The sequence below is a fragment of the Saccopteryx bilineata genome, chromosome 2, assembly GCF_036850765.1.
Source record: "Saccopteryx bilineata isolate mSacBil1 chromosome 2, mSacBil1_pri_phased_curated, whole genome shotgun sequence".
NCBI classification, from domain to species: Eukaryota; Metazoa; Chordata; class Mammalia; order Chiroptera; family Emballonuridae; genus Saccopteryx; species Saccopteryx bilineata.
Genome location: NC_089491.1, coordinates 183,683,870 through 183,701,035, shown reverse-complemented (window position 1 = coordinate 183,701,035; position 17,166 = coordinate 183,683,870). Strand labels below are relative to the sequence as shown.

Below are 17,166 nucleotides of genomic sequence, written 5' to 3'. Positions count from 1 at the left end.
TGACAACAAAAACAAAAAAAAGGGGGGGGAGGATGGAAATTAACAATAGCAAAGGACAATGGAGTACAGAAGTAGTCACAACATAGTGCATTACAATGAACAGGGTAGGAACCCTTTTCATTACTTAATGGTGACCACCCTTGAAAAAAACCACCATAGAAACACATGATTTAAAAAAGCAACAGAGAAAAGAAGTATGGAATACAACCAAATAAAAACAAAGGATAGGAAAACAAAAGAGAAGAATCAAACAAGACACAAAATTGACAGAAAGCAATGTATAAAATGGCAATAGGGAACCCACAAGTATCAATAATTACACTAAATGTAAATGGATTAAACTCACCAATAAAAAGGCACAAAGTAGCAGAATAGATTAAAAAAGAAAATCCAACTGTATGCTGCCTACAAGAAACTCATCTAAGCAACAAGGATAAAAACAAATTCAAAGTGAAAGGCTGGAAAACAATACTCTAAGCAAATAAGATCCACAAAAAAGCAGGTGTAGCAATACTCATATCTGATAATGCTGACTACAAGACAGCAAAAGTACTCAGAGACAAAAATGGTCATTTCATAATGATTAAGGGGACGCTGAATCAAGAAGACATAACAATTCTTAATATATATGCACCAAACCAAGGAGCACCAAAGTATATAAGACAGCTACTTATTGACCTTAAAACAAATACTGACAAAAATACAATCATACCTGGAGACCTCAATACACCGCTGACTGCTCTAGATCAGTCATCCAAACAGAGAATCAATAAAGACATATTGGCCTTAAACAAAACAATAGAGCACCTGGATATGATAAACATCTACCGTACACTTCATCCCAAAGTGACAGAGTATACATTTTTCTCCAGTGTACATGGATCATTCTCAAGAATTAACCATATGTTGGGCCACAAAAGTAACATCAGCAAATTCAGAAAAATCGAAGTTGTACAAAGCATATTTTCTGATCATAAAGCCTTGATAGAATTCAACTGCAAAAAAGAGGAAAAATCCCCACAAAAATGTGGAAACTAAACAACATACTTTTAAAAAATGAATGGGTCAAAGAAGAAATAAGCGCAGAGATCAAAAGACATATACAGACAAATGAAAATGACAATACAACATATCAGAATCTATGGGATGCAGCAAAAGCAGTGATAAGAGGAAAGTTCATATCACTTCAGACCTTTATGAACAAACAAGAGAGAGCCCAAGTGAACTACTTAACTTCACACACCTTAAGGAACTGGAAAAAGAACAAAGATAACCCAAAACTAGCCAAAGAAAGGAGATAATAAAAATCAGAGCAGAAATAAATGAAATAGAGAACAGAAAAACTATAGAAAAAATTAATAGAAAAGGAGCTAGTTCTTTGAAAAGATTAACAAAATTGAGAAATCCTTGGCAAGACTTACCAAGGAAAAAGGAGAAAGGACTCATATAAACATAATCCAAAATGAAAGAGGAGAAATCACCACGAATATCATAGATATACAAAGAATTATTGTAGCATACTATGAAAAACTTTATGCCACTAAATACAACAATCTAGAAGAAATGGATAAATTCCTAGAACAATACAACCTTCCTAGACTGAGTCAAGAAGAAGCAGAAAGCCTAAACAGACCAATTAGTAGGAAAGAAATATAAAAAAATCTTTAAAAACCTCCCCAAAAATAAAAGTCCAGGCCCAGTCAGTTATACTAGTGAATTCTATCAAACATTCAAAGAAGACTTGGTTCCTAATCTCAGTCTTTGGGAGACTCAAAAAGTCTTCCAAAAAATTGAAGAAGAAGCAATACTTCCAAACACATTTTATGAGACCAACATAACCCTCATACCGAAACTTGGCAAGGACGGCACAAATAAAGAAAACTACAGACCAATATCTCTAATGAATACAGATGCTAAAATACTAAACAAAATACTAGCAAATCGAATACAACAACATATTAAAAGAGTAATACATCATAATCAAGTGGGATTCATCCAAGAATCTCAAGGATGGTTCAATATATGTAAAACGGTTAACATAATACACCATATCAACAAAACAAAGAACAAAAACCACATGATCTTATCAATAGATGCAGAAAAGGCATTCGATAAAATACAACACAATTTTATGTTTAAGACTCTCAACAAAATGGGTATAGAAGGAAAATAACAACATGATAAAGGCCATATATGATAAACCATCAGCTAACATCATATTAAATGATATAAAACTGAAGGCTTTCCCCCTTAAATCAGGAACAAGACAGGGTTGTCCACTCTCTCCACTCTTATTTAATGTGGTGCTAGAGGTTCTAGCTAGAGCAATCAGACAAGACAAAGAAATAAAACGCATCCATATTGGAAAAGAAGAAGTAAAGGTATCATTTTTTGCAGATGACATGATTCTATACATCGAAAACTCCAAAGAACCTACAAAAAGACTACTAGAAACAATAAGCCAATACAGTAAGGTTGCAGGATACAAAATTAACATACAAAAGTCCACAGCCTTTTTATATGCCAACAATGAAATATTTGAGAACGAACTCAAAAAAATAATCCCCTTCCCGATTGCAACAAAAAAAATAAAATACTTACGAATAAACATAACAAAGAATGTAAAGGACCTATATAATGAAAACTACAAAGCATTGTTAAGGAAAATCAAAAAAGATACAATGAGATGGAAGAATATTTCTTGTTCTTGGATAGGAAGAATAAATATAATCAAGATGGCCATATTACCCAAAGCAATATACAAATTTAATGCAATTCCCATCAAAATTCCAATAACATTTTTTAAAGAAATGGAATAAAAAAATCATCAGATTTATATGGAACTATAAAAAATCCCGAATAGCCAAAGCAATCCTAAAGAAAAAGAATGAAGCTGGGGGCATTACAATACTTGTCTTCAAACTATATTATAGAGCCACGACAATCAAAACAGCATGATATTGGCAGAAAAATAGACACTCAGACCAATGGAACATAATAGAAAGTCAGGAAATAAAACCACATATATATGGTCAAATAATTTTTGATAAAGGGGCCAACACACAATGGAGAAAAGAAAGCCTCTTCAACAAATGGTGCTGGGAAAACTGGAAAGCTACATGCAAAAGAATGAAACTTGACTACAGTTTGTCCCCTTGTACTAAAATTAATTCAAAATGGATCAAAGATTTAAATATAAGACCTGAACAATAAAGTACATAGAAGAAGACATAGGTTCTAAATTCATGGACCTGGGTTTTAAAGAGCATTTTATGAATTTGACTCCAAAGGCAAGGGAAGTGAAGGCAAAAATAAATGAATGGGACTACATCAGAATAAGAAGTTTTTGCTCAGCAAGAGAAACTGACAACAAAATAAACAGACAACTAAATGGGAAATGATATTTTCAAACAACAGCTCAGATAAGGGCCTAATATCCAAAATTTACAAAGAACTCATAAAACTAAACAACAAACAAACAAACAATCCAATAAAAAAAAAATGGGAAAAGGACATGAACAGACACTTCTCCCAGAAAGAAATACAAACGGCCAACAGATATATGAAAAGGTGCTCATCTTCATTAGTAATTAGAGAAATGCAAATCAAAACTGCAATGAGATACCACCTCACACCTGTTAGATTAGCTATTATTAACAAGACGGGTAATAGCAAATGTTGGAGAGGCTGTGGAGAAAAAGAAACCCTCATTCACTGTTGGTGGGAATGTAAAGTAGTACAACCATTATGGAAGAAAGTATGGTGGTTCCTCAAAAACTGCAAATAGAACTACCTTATGACCCAGCAATCCCTCTACTGAGTATATACCCCCAAAACTCAGAAACATTGATACGTAAAGACACATGCAGCCCCATGTTCATTGCAGCACTGTTCACAGTGGCCAAGACATGGAAACAACCAAAAAGCCCTTCAATAGAAGGCTGGATAAAGAAGATGTGGCACATATACACTATGGAATACTACTCAGCCATAAGAAATGATGACATCAGATCATTTACAGCAAAATGGTGGGATCTTGATAACATTATACGGAGTGAAATAAGTAAATCAGAAAAAAACAAGAACTGCATTATTCCATACATGGGTGGGCCATAAAAATGAGACTAAGAGACACTGACAAGAGTGTGGTGGTTGGCGGGGGGGGGGGAGAGGAGATGAAAGGGGGAGGGGGAGGGACACAAAGAAAACTAGATAGAAGGTGATGGAGGACTATCTGACTTTGGGTGATGGGTATGCAACATAATTGATCAACAAGATAACCTGGACATGTTTTCTTTGAACATATGTACCCTGATTTATTGATGTCACCCTAGTAAAACTAATAAAAAAAAGTTTGCATTAATCTTTATGTGAAATAAAAGCCTTCAAGCTGGTAAAGCATTATTTGTATTTCTTGTTAGTTCTCTATACGGTACATTAAGTTTTTTTTAGATATAATTCATACACCATAAATTCACCGTTTTAAAGTTTTTAATTCAGTGCCTTTTAGTATATTCACAAAGTTGTGCGATGGCTACCTCTAATTCTACATTAATAGTGATGCCTCATTCTCCCCTCCTCCCACTTCTGGTCATCTTTAATCTATTTTCTACCTCTATGGATTTGCCTATTTGGGATCTATTACATAAATGAGGTCATATAATATATAGCATTTTTCTGGTTTCATTTAACAAAATGCTTTTAATATTCACCTACGCTGTAGCACACATCAATAGTTCATTCCTTTTTATGGCAGAATACTCCACTATATACAGTGTGTCCGTAAAGTCATGGTGCACTTTTGACTGGTCACAGGAAAGCAACAAAAGACGATAGAAATGTGAAATCAGCACCAAATAAAAGGAAAACTCTCCCAGTTTCACACCTATTCAGTGCAGTTCGATGTGGGCTCATGCACAGATTTTTTAGGGCTCCTTAGGTAGCTATCCCTTATAGCCTCTACAGACTCGTCACTGACTGATGGCCTACCAGAACGGGGTTTCTCCACCAAACTACCAGTTTCCTTCAACTGCTTATCCCACCAAGTAATGTTATTCCTATATGGTGGCACTTTGTTATAAACATGCCAATATTCACATTGCACTTTGGTCACGGATTCGAATTTAGCGAGCCACAGAACACACTGAACTTTCCTCTGTATCGTCCACATCTCGACTGGCATGGCCATGGGCTGCTCCGCTGTATATATGGTGTTACGTCATCATCTGCGCATGTGCTCATGCTGCCACATCATCCTATAGAAACTGGGAGGGTTTTCCTTTTATTTGGTAATTTCACATTTCTATCATCTTTTGTTGCTTTCCTGTGACCGGTCAAAATTGCACCATAACTTTATAGACACACTGTAGATATGCCACATTTAATTTGTTCATCAGCCAATAAATGAACTTCAGGATAGTTTTCATTTTTTTGCTAATATGATAATGCTGTCATGAACATTAGCGTATCTGTTTTTGGTGTACAGATGTTTCATTTCAATTACTTGGGGTAGTACTTAGTGATTTTTCTTGTGTGACACAGATAAAGAGAGTCAGAGCGAGAATCAGATAGGGACAGAAAGGGAGAGGGATGAGAGTATGAATATTCGTTGTGGCACCTCAGTTGTTCATTGATTGCTTTCTCGTGTGTGCCTTGACGATGGGGGGGCTCCAGCAGAGCAAGTGACCTCTTGTTCAAGTCAGTGACCCTGGGTTCAAGCCAGCAATCTTTGGGCTCAAGCCAGCGACCATGGGGCCATGTATAAGATCCCACGCTCAACCCACCAACCCTACACTTAAGCTGGTGAGCCTGTGCTCAAGCCAGTGACTTCTGGGATTTCAAACCTGAGTCCTCTGCATCCCAGTCCAATGCTCTATACACTGCACTACCATCTGTTTAGGCTACTTAGTGATTTTTAACTTAAAATCTTCCAACCATTAATTGTATAAATTCACACTAGCCCATATCTTCAAGAGAAGTACCATGTTTTGATATTCAAGGGGTTGGCTAAATGAATTCCTAATAGAGCTCAAGTATCTACCTGATTACAGCCATTTTTTTTATTTTTAAGTGCTTTTCTTTATTTATTTAAACTATTTACTTATGCTAACCCTCAATTATGTCCAAAGCCTTTCTTCTAGTTGGTTTTGATTTTATTTTTTATTAATTTATTTTTACAGAGACAGAGAGTCAGAGAGAGGGACAGCTAGGGACAGACAGACAGGAAGGGAGAGAGATGAGCAGCATTAATTCTTCATTGCAGCACCTTATTAGTTCAATGATTGCTTTTTTACATGTACCTTGACTAGGGGGCTGCAGCAGAGCGAGTGACCTCTTGCTCAAGCTAGCGACCTTGGGCTCAAGCCAGTGACCTTGGGCTTCAAGCCAGCCACCTGTGGGCTGAAGCTAGCGACCATGGGGTCATGTCTATGATACCACGCTCAAGCCAGTGACCCCACGCTCAAGCTGGTGAGCCCATGCTCAAGCTGATGAGCCTGCGCTCAAGCCCGCCGACCTTGGAGTTTCGAACCTGGGTCCTCTGTATCCCAGTCAGACACTCTCTCCACTGCACCACCACCTGGTCAGGCTATTTGTATTTTCTTTGTAATTGTATTGCCTTGCCAAAGCAGCCTGCAGACCAGAAACAGTTGGGCAACATCAAAGAGAAAGGTACTCAAAGAATCTTAGAGTATGTGTTGATTAGGTTTAAAAAGTTAAAAATGTTCTGATATAAAACATCCTCAAGTGTTAGTATTATCTGAAAACCTAAAGTCTTGCTATTTCAAGCAACATTCTGAAATACACTTCCTTACTCCTGAAATACTACTAATGGACTTCAATTATGGAACATGGTATATAAATAGCACAGAATAAATTTAAAATTTAACAGGTTTTGATTCCCAAAGTAACAAGTTATTTGGAAAATAAAAACAAAGATAAAATCTTCTGAGAAAACTGAAAATGTATATGGCTTTTAAGTTCTCTTAGTACTTCACTTTTAATATCAATTAACAAAAGCTTTCAATTTAAAACTTAAAAAGTATTTTTAAACTATGGAATAAAAACTAAACTGGCTTTATCTATATCATGTAAGCTGTTCAGTTAAAAACATTAAGTAAAAATATATTAAAGAATTGAAAACTTTTACAATTAGTCTAATCGATTAGTTTCTTCTTATAACTAAGAAAATGATGGCTACCAAGGGAAATGTCCAGTTCAAAGTCAACAGAAAATATGAGGCAAAGTCAAGAGTAGCCCATAGACCTCTCTCAATATAGGGTTTGTTTCTAGATATGTAATTAAAAAACCACAACTAAAAGCATGATTTTTTACTTGGTAGCAGAATTTTGTATTTTTATTTTCTTCTAGTCATTAAAAACTCTACCTTTAGAGGTAAATTTCCTGGTCCTAGTTATTTCAAGTTTTGGTCCTTAAATTTTTAGTTTAAAACATGGCTGTTTCATGAGAAAGGAAATGGACAATGTCATTTTGCCTTAAGGGAAATAAAATTATAATAAGGACAACAGTGGTAGAAAGCTAAAATGCTTTCTATTTTATTTTTATTTATTGATTTCAGAGAAAAGTGAAGGGAAGGAAAGAGAAAGAGACTGAGTGATTGACTTGCTGTTCCACTTATTTATGCATTTACTGAGTGATTCTTATATGTACCCTGACCAAGATCAAACCCATAACCTTGGTGTATTGGGATGACCAACTGAGTGAGCTAGCTGGCCAGGCCCTAGAAAGCATTTTAAAAGCACTTATCTCTTTCCCTTCCTCTCTTTAAAAAAAAAAAAAAAAAAAAAGCACTCATGTTCTAGGGTCAAGGCAGTATTCCAAACATTCATTTACTTTAAGTGACTTCATTCTCACAATAATGCTATGAGATAGGTAGCATTATTGTTCCTATTTAACAGATGAGGGAAATGAGTCACAGAAAGGTAAAATAACCTATCCAAAACATCATAGTTATGAAGTACAGTTATGAACCAGGTAGCTTGGTTTCTGAGTCAGTGCTCTAATCCAGTGGTCCCCAACCTTTTTCGGGCCACAGACCGGTTTAATGTCAGAAAATGTTTTCATGGACCGGCCTTTAGGGTGGGACGGACGGATAAATGTATCTATCACGTGACCAAGACAAGTGTCAAGAGTGAGTCTTAGACAGATATAACAGAGGGAATCTGGTCATTTAAAAAAAATATTTTATTTATTGATTTTTAGAGAGAGAGGAGAGAGAGAGAAAGAGAGAGAGAAAGAGAGAGAAGGGGGAGGAGCAGGAAGCATCAACTCCCATATGTGCTTTGACCAGGCAAGCCCAAGGTTTCAAACCGGAAACCTCAGTGTTCCAGGTCGACACTTTATCCCACTGCGCCACCACAGGTCAGGCAATCTGGTCATTTTTAAAAAATAAAACATCGTTCAAACTTAAATACAAATAAAATGGAAATAATTTAAGTTATTTATTCTTTCTCTGCGGACCGGTACCAAATGGCCCACGGATCGCTACCGGTCCGCGGCCCAGGGATTGGGGACCACTGCTCTAATCCACTATGCTAGCTATTTTTTAAACAATGTGATCTTCCAACATATACAATATATTCAAACCTTTCTTTAATATAAATAGGTCTTCAGGCCAAAGACTGTAATAAAATTATACTACAACTGCATTAATACAATATTATATAAAATGTAAATTCTCTATTATTGGGTCTTTGATTCCACCACCCAGTTTTCTACACAAAAAGTACTTCAGAAACCTGAATATAATCAAATGAAAACATACTTAGGAAAAAAAAAGAATGTTCAACAGGAAACTTGAGCATAAGGAAGATGGCAGAAAGACTTGGCCATAAGAAAATAAATTCTTAAGTTGTACTTACTGCAGACAAACAAACAAAAAAATAACAAAACAAAATGAAAAAAAATCCGTAACTGATCTAAAAGCTTATTCAGAGGTGAAATCAGCATATCACAAGATAAAATACTCCCTTTTCCTCTACCCTCTCATATACAACCAGTGGAACATCTATAACTTAGTAAAACTTTCTATGCTTAACACACTAGGATTCCTGAGAGATCCACATCTGTACATCTGAAGGCGGGTGGATTGGAATTCAGAGGATAGGTGAAACTGAAGGAATGGTGGGGACAGTGCCTGTAACCCACTTTTGCAGCAGTGGTGGCAGAGCCTACAGCCCTAGCAGCACTGCAGAAGCTGCAGAGATAAGGCTGTAACTCTAGCACCTCCAACCAGGGCCTCAGCAAGGGAGTCCGGAGACAGTGACATCTTACCCTGGCTGTGGAAGTCCTGCACCATCACAGTGAGCTCAGAGCTGACAGCAGCAGAGGTTGTTAACTCATCTCTCTGGCTGCTCAAAGCATGACTATCTCTGTGAAATGCCTGCAACAGCAATGAAACCTACAACCACAGCATCAAGGCACCAGCAACTCCAGAAGCACAAGTAGTGATGAAGAGGTCACACTGTGCTACAATACCACCCTCTAAATAACTAAAGAAAGGTCTCTAATTATCAAATTGCTGAATTGTTAAAATTAAAGCTGAACCTAAATAAGAAAGGATTGCTACTTCAAATGCACCAGCAGAGGAACAACCCATAAAGCACCATGAATAATTATGGCAACACAGTATAATAAAGAGAAAACAACATTTCTCCAGAAACCAAACTCAAAGTCACAAAAGATTGTGATCTAAATGACAGAAAATTCAAAATAGCTGTCATACACACTAAATCAGATGGATTTAATTGGTATCTTCAGAGTACTTCATACCAAAGCAGCAGAATACATTTTCTTCAAGTGCATATGGAATATTTTCTAGGCTAGATCACACATTAGGACACATAACAAATCTCAATAAATTTAAGAAGACTGAAATCATATCAAGCATCTTCTCTGACCATAAAATGGCATTAAAGTAGAAATCAACAAAAGAAAAATACTGAAAAACACACACAGACATAGAGGCTAAGTAAAATGCTACTAAACAAGCCCTGGCCGGGTGGCTCAGTGGTAGAGCGTCGGCCTGGCGTGCAGAAGTCCCGGGTTCCATTCCCGGCCAGGGCACACAGGAGAAGCGCCCATCTGCTTCTCCACCCCTCCCCCTCTCCTTCCTCTCTGTCTCTCACTTCCCCTCCCACAGAGAGGCTCCATTGGAGCAAAGATGGCCCCAGCGTCCTTGGCCTCTGCCCCAGGCGCTAGAGTGGCTCTGGTCTCAACAGAGTGACACGCGGAGGGGCAGAGCATCGCCCCCTGGTGGGCGTGGGGGTGGATCCCAGTCGGGCACATGCGGGAGTCTGTCCCTCCCCGTTTCCAGATTCAGAAAAAAAAAAAAATGCTACTAAACAATGAATGTGTTAACAATGAAATCAAGGAAGAAAAAAAAAATCCGTATTTCCCCGTGTACAAGACACACCTTTTTTTTTTTTTTTTTTTTTTTTAATTTGGGGTCTAAAAACTGAGTGTGTCTTATACAGTGGTGTAGATTTTTTAACTTGCATTTCCTGCTTTTTCACAGATACGGAGTTGTATGATTTCTATAATGAATAAAACGAATTCAATAACTTCTATGTAATACTTTTTTTTTTCTTCAAATTTTGGGCCCCCAAATTAAGGTGTGTCTTATACATGGGAGCATCTTATACATGGGGAAATATGGTACCTTGAAACAAATGAAATTGAGAAAACAACAACCTCAAGTCTACACTACAGATCAAAGGCAACTTTAAGAGGGAAATTCATCCAGGCCTACCTCAAGAAACAAGAAAAAGTTCAAATAAACAATCTAACTTTACTCTTAAGGAAACTTGAAAATAACAAAAAAAGCCCAAGGTGAGAAGAAGGAAGGAAAAAATAAAGATCAGAGCAAAAGTAAATGAAATAGTCTAAGAAAAAAAACAACAAAATATCAATAAAACAAAGAGCTGATTCTTTGAAAAGATAAACAAGACTGACAAACCTTTAACCAGACTGATCAAGAAAAAAAGAGAGAGAACCCAAATAAGTAAAATCAAAGATGAAAGAGAAGTAACAAGTGACACCAACGAAATACAAAGGATTGTAAGAAAATATTTCAAACAACTGTATGCCATACAATCTCGAGAAAAAGGATAAATTTCTAGAAATATACTATTTTCCAAACTGAATCAGAGAATATGGACAAACAGATTACAACTAGTGAAACTGAAGCAGTAATCAATAAACTCCCAACAAACCAAAGTCCTGGGTCATATGGATTCACAAGCGAATTTTATCAACATTCAAAGAGGAACTTACACCTATCCTTGTCAAACTATTTCAAAAAATTCGAGGGAAGACTCCAAACTCATTTTATGAGGCATGTATTATCCTAATTCTAAAACCAGATAAAGCCACTACCGAAAAAGAAAACTATAGCCTAATACTCCTGATGAAAATATGTATATGCTAAATCCTCAACAAAACAGTAGCAAATACAAAGACAAAAGAAAAACAACAAACAAAAATAAAAACTCAGATAAAGATAACAGACTGGTGGTTATCAGAGGGGAAGAAAGGTAGAGGGAAGGCAAAATAAGTAAAAAGAGTCAAATGTATGCTGACATGGATACTGTTTGGTGAAGAAGATATACTACATATATTTATAATATATACAAATATAAAATTATAATGTACACCTAAAATTTATATAATGTTATAAACCAGTACTATCTCAACTTTTTTTTTTTTTTTAAAAGCTCACTCAATTTATTATTAGGGCAACATGCATATAAAGACATATAATTAGGGGAAAAAGGCAAAAGTTTAAATATCTAAATCTATTTACTTATATAAATTAACATCATGATTTAGGTAATGAAGTACACAGAGAATTCAACTTTTCAGGGTTATTTTAAAGACAAAAACTTAATTTGCTTCCTGAAAATAAAAAGAGTATGTTTATACTGGTATCAAATTTCTAGAGGTGAGAAATACATACGGAAGCAAAACAAGAAAGTAGAATCAGATGTCATTAGTTTCAATTCTGAAATATCAGAGAAGTTTTTACAGAGAAAAATGTAAGTTACCTCTCTGTACTCTACAACTTTCTTTTTAAGCAAGAGAACGAGAGAGAAAGAGAGAGAGCCCACATGACAGAATCTCAGACAGACAGACAGACAGACAGGAAGGGAGAGAGATGAGAAGCATCAACTCATCATTGTGGCACTTTAGTTGTTCATTGATTGCTTCTCGTATGTGCCTAAACAGGGTTCGGGGGAAGCTCCAGCAGAGCCAGTGACCCCTTGCTCAAGCTAGTGACCTTTGGGCTTCAAGCCAGTGACCTTTGGGCTCAAGACAGAAACCATGGGATCATCTCAATGATCTCACAATCAAGTTGGTGAGCCCATGCGCAAGCTGGTGATCTCAGAGTTTCGAACCTGGGACCTCAGCATCACAGGACAATGCTCTATCCACTGTGCCATCACCGGTCAGGCTACACTCTACAACTTTTTCTTTTTACTTTTTAAAGAGTTAATTTATTGATTTTACAGAGAGAGGAAAGGGTAGAGAGAAGTATCAACTCACAGTTGCTTCACTTCAGTTGTTCATTGGTTCCTTGTAGTATGTGCCCTGACCAGGCAAGCCCAGTGACCTCAGCATTCCAGGTGGAGAATCTATGCACTGCGCCACCACAGGCCAGGCTTATTTTTTTTATTTTTCAATTACAGCTGACATTCAATATTATTTTATATTAGTTTCAGGTGTATAGCAGTGTTCAGACATTTACATATCTTACCAAGTGATCTCCCATAAGTCTAGTACCCACCTGGCACCATATGTAGTTACTGCAATATTATTGACTATATTTCCTATGTTGTACTTTATATCCCAGTGACTATTTTGTAACTACTAGTTAGTACTTCCTAACCCCTTCACATTTCTCACACAGCATCTTAATCTCCCTCCCATCTGGAACCATCATCAGTTTGCTCTCACTGTATCTATGAGTCTGTTTCTGTTGACAACTTTCTTTTTTACTGAATTACTAAACAGAAAGACAGAATCTCTTCGGTTAAATCATTCTGTTGTGTATTCATCTGATCATTAGCAATGTGCTGATACAGGTTTTCTTCCTTAAAGTATTTTAAATTCATAATTTAAATAATTTCAAACTAATATTTTTAAATGGCTACAAAACAGTGCATAGTATATTTATCATTATATAGTTTTAGAAATGATTAATGAATAGAAAAACAGAAAAAATTTTGTTGTCATAGAATTTCACTACCATAGCACAAAAAGAACATTAGATTGTAGAAGTGAAGACTACCTGGCTGTTACAGCTATTACAGGCAAGTCCAGTGTTAGTAAAATGTCACATTTTAGATCAGTAGGCCCAAAGGAAATTTCTGCAATGAAGGCAATGTTCAATAATATGCGCTGTCCAACATGGCAGCAACTAGCCACACATGGCAAGGAGAATTTGAAAACTAGCTAGTGAGACTAAACTGAATTTTAAATTTTACTAAGTTAAAATAATTAATGATAGCTAGTGACTACTGTATTGTACAGTACAGCTCTATATAGATGACAGCAGATTCCTCATTCAAAAAATTTAGTCTGGCCTGACCAGGCAGTGGCACAGCGGATAGAGTGTTGGACTGGGACGTGGAGGACCCAGGTTCAAAACCCCAAGATCATCCTTGAGTGTGGGCTCACCCGGCTTGAGTGCGGCCTCCTCTGGCTTGAGAGCGAGGTTGCTGGCTTGAGTGTGGGATCATAGACAGGACCCCATGGTCGCTGGTGTGAGCCCAAAGATCGCTGGCTTGAAGCCCAAGGTCGCTGGCTTGAGCTCAAGGACACTGACTTGAGCAAGGGGTCACTTGCTCTGCTGTAGTCCCCTGGTCAAGGCACATATGAGAAAGCAACTGATGAACAACTAAGGTGCTGCAAAAAGAACTGATGCTTCTCATCTCTCGCCCTTCCTGTCTGTCTGTCCCTATTTGTCCCTCTTTCTGACTCTCTCTCTGTCAAAAAAAAAAAATTTTTAGTCTGAGCCCTGGCTGGGAGCATCAGCCCGGCATGTGAAAGTCCTGGGTTTGATTCCTGGTTAGGGCATACAGAAAATGCAACGATCTACTTCTCCACCCCTCCCCTTTCTCTCTCTCTCTTCTCCTCCCACAGCCATGGCTCAAATGGATGGCACCATGGTCTTGCCTCAGGTGCTAAAATAGCTTGGTTGCTGAGCAATGGAGCAGCAGCTCCAGATGGGCATGGGCAGAGCATCGCCTGGTAGGGGGCTTACTGGGTGGATCCTGGTCAGGGTTCATGCAGGAGCCACTCCACCTCTCACTTAAAAAAAAGAAATATAGTCTGGGCTCTGGCTGGGTAATTCAGTTAGTTAGTGTTGACTCCAATATGCCAGGTTGAGGATTCAATCCCTCGTCAGGGCACATACAAGAATCCAACAATGAATAATGAATGAGTGGAAAAACAAATTGATGATTTTCTCTCTTTCTCTCTCTTTCCCCCCTTCCTTTCTCTCTCTCTAAAAAAATAAAATAAAAATCACCAATGAACACATCAATGAGTGGAACAACAAATCGATGTTACCCCCTTAACTTCTTCCTCTCTCTTTAAAAAAATAAAGCCTAACTAGGCAGTGGTGCAATGGAAAAGAGCATCACCCCGGGGTGCTGAGGACCCAGGTTCAAAACCCCGAGGTCAGTGGCTTAAGCGCAGGCTAATCCAGCTTGAGTGTAGGCTTACCACTGAATACAATAAATAAGTGGAACAACAACAAATACGTGTTTCTTTCTTTCTCCTTTCTCTTCCTCTCTAAAATCAGTTTAAGTTAAAAAAAATTTAGTCTGTGTTCCAATTATGCCACTTTCACTGAAGTTAGAAGTGAAAAGAGCATCCTTAACCTATGCTCTCAGATATCATACAATGAAAATTTCATTTTTCTTTGCCAAACTCAAACATCTTTTTAAAAAATCATATCTGGCCCTGGCCGGCTGGCTCAGCAGTTGAGCATCAGCCCAGCATGTGGAAGTCCCAGGTTCAATTCCCGGTCAGAAAACACAGGAAAAGCAGTCATTTGCTTCTCCACTCCTTCCCCCACATCCCTCTCTCTCTTCTCCTCCCACAGCCATGGCTCAAATGACTTGAGCAATTTGGCCCTGGGCACTGAGGATGGCTCCATGGCCTCACTTCAGGATATGAAACACTCTGTTACTAAGCAACGGCCCCAGATGGGCCAAGCATCGCCCTGTAGGGGTATTGACAAGTGGATCCTGGTTGGGGTGCATGCAGGAGTCTATCTCTGCCTCCTCACCTCTCACTTAATAAAATAAATAAATAAATAAATCATATTCACATATTTTTTATTTCACTATATTGTTGTAACTGTTCTATTTTATTATTAGTTAGTGTTGTTATCTCTTACTGTGCCTAATTTATAAATTGAACTTTATCATGGGTGTGTATGTACAGGACAAAACATAGCATATATAGGGTTTGATACTATGTGTGGTTTCAGGGGAGGGGTCTTAGAATGTATCCCCTGTGGAGAAGAGGGGACTACTGTATTTCTGTTTTAAATTGTTTGAGGAATCTCCAAACCTAAACATCTTAAAAAGCTGATCATTATTACCACTGATTTATTTATTTTGGCAAAACACTGATTTTCTGAAATTGCTTTCCCCATGTAATGCCACATGGGCATGGTTTTAAAAAAATGGATTTCTGGACCTGGCCAGCTGGCTCTGTGGGTAGAGCGTCAGCCCTGTGTTCGGATGTGCCGGGTTTGATCCCCGATCAGGACACACAGGAGAAGCAACCATCTACTTCTCTTCCCCTTTTTCACCCCCTTCTCTCTCTCTTCCCTTCTTGTAGACAGTGGCGACTGGTTCGAGCATTGCCCCTGGGTGCTGAGGATGACTCGGTTGGTCCGAGTGTTGGCCTCAAGCACTGAGGATAGCTCAGTTGATTCAAGCATCAGCCTCAGATGGAGGTTGCCATGTAGATCCCGGTCAGGGAGCTTGCGGGAGTCTGTCTCTATCTTCCCTCCTCTCACTTAAAAAAAAAAAAAAAAATGGATCTTCTTGGATTCATCAATTTAAAACCATGGTTTTTAATTAGAATGCATTCATATAATCTTACATATAGATTCTTATCTTAAAACCAAAACCACTGTAAAGAGCAAAATGTCCATTGGTCACAAATGATGTATAAATGGATAAATGCCTAATCCAGTTGTGCTTTGTATACAATCTAGGATTCTCAATAACCAATTACTTTGTTAAGGAAAAATCAGAAATACTGTTTTAGAAGCAATTATACTGTCAAAAGTATGTTTACTTTTGAAAGATTGTCCTAATTGCAAAAATAAATGCACTGACCTTTTAGTAAAGAGAAAGTCTTCAAAGGTGTTGGCTAGTTCTGGCCACATACTGTCAAATTTTCCAGAAGAAGCATGCTGCCGGGCAACAGGTAGCCCAATAGAAAGAACTTTGAGGAGAGAAGATACTGCTAGCTTCCATGTGCTTTCAGAAGGGCAGGAATACTTCAAACTGAGAGGAACCCTCAGGGTCTGTGAAAAATAAAGACAGTTTAAGATAAGTACTTATTAAAACATATACGTACAACTTTAAGGAATGATAGCAGAGAGAAAAAATAATAGCACAGGCATTTTCTTTAAGTCTGATGTTATTTTCTAGAAAGACCAATTATAAGTTATCCTCAAATCCTACAGCCTAGAAAGATGTACTTTTAAATCCTGTCTCTATTTTATAACCAATAATCCTGAAAAAGTAACAACCTTTTTGAACTTCAGTTTCTCATCATAAAAAACAGGAGTGTTATCTGAAAAGTTAAGAGTAAGAGTAGGAAACTTACAATTCTGCAGCTTCGATCAGTTTGAGGTTATGGAATTAGAACATCTGCCATAATTCTCCTAGCCGATAATAATTTGACTGATGGGGTTCTCCCATCCAAGAAAGATCAAGACAACTTACCATATGTTTTTCACTAATGGTTAGGGGAGAATAAATATAGCCTAAAGCATGGGTAGTCAACCTTTTTATACCTACCGCCCACTTTTGTATCTCTGTTAGTAGTACAATTTTCTAACCGCCCACTGGTTCCACAGTAATGGTGATTTATAAAGTAGGGAAGTAACTTTACTTT

The 17,166-nt window shown here is 37.6% G+C and overlaps 1 protein-coding gene across 2 annotated transcripts in view; it reads right to left on the bottom strand.

The window, feature by feature from the left end:
- Positions 1 to 17,166, bottom strand: part of MON2 (MON2 homolog, regulator of endosome-to-Golgi trafficking) — a 191,452-nt gene that overhangs the window by 33,871 nt on the left and 140,415 nt on the right. For both annotated transcript variants that reach the window (XM_066258887.1, XM_066258888.1), the window contains one exon: positions 16,380 to 16,570. In XM_066258887.1, coding sequence (XP_066114984.1) covers positions 16,380 to 16,570 — 191 coding nt within the window. The remainder of the gene's footprint in view (positions 1 to 16,379; positions 16,571 to 17,166) is intronic.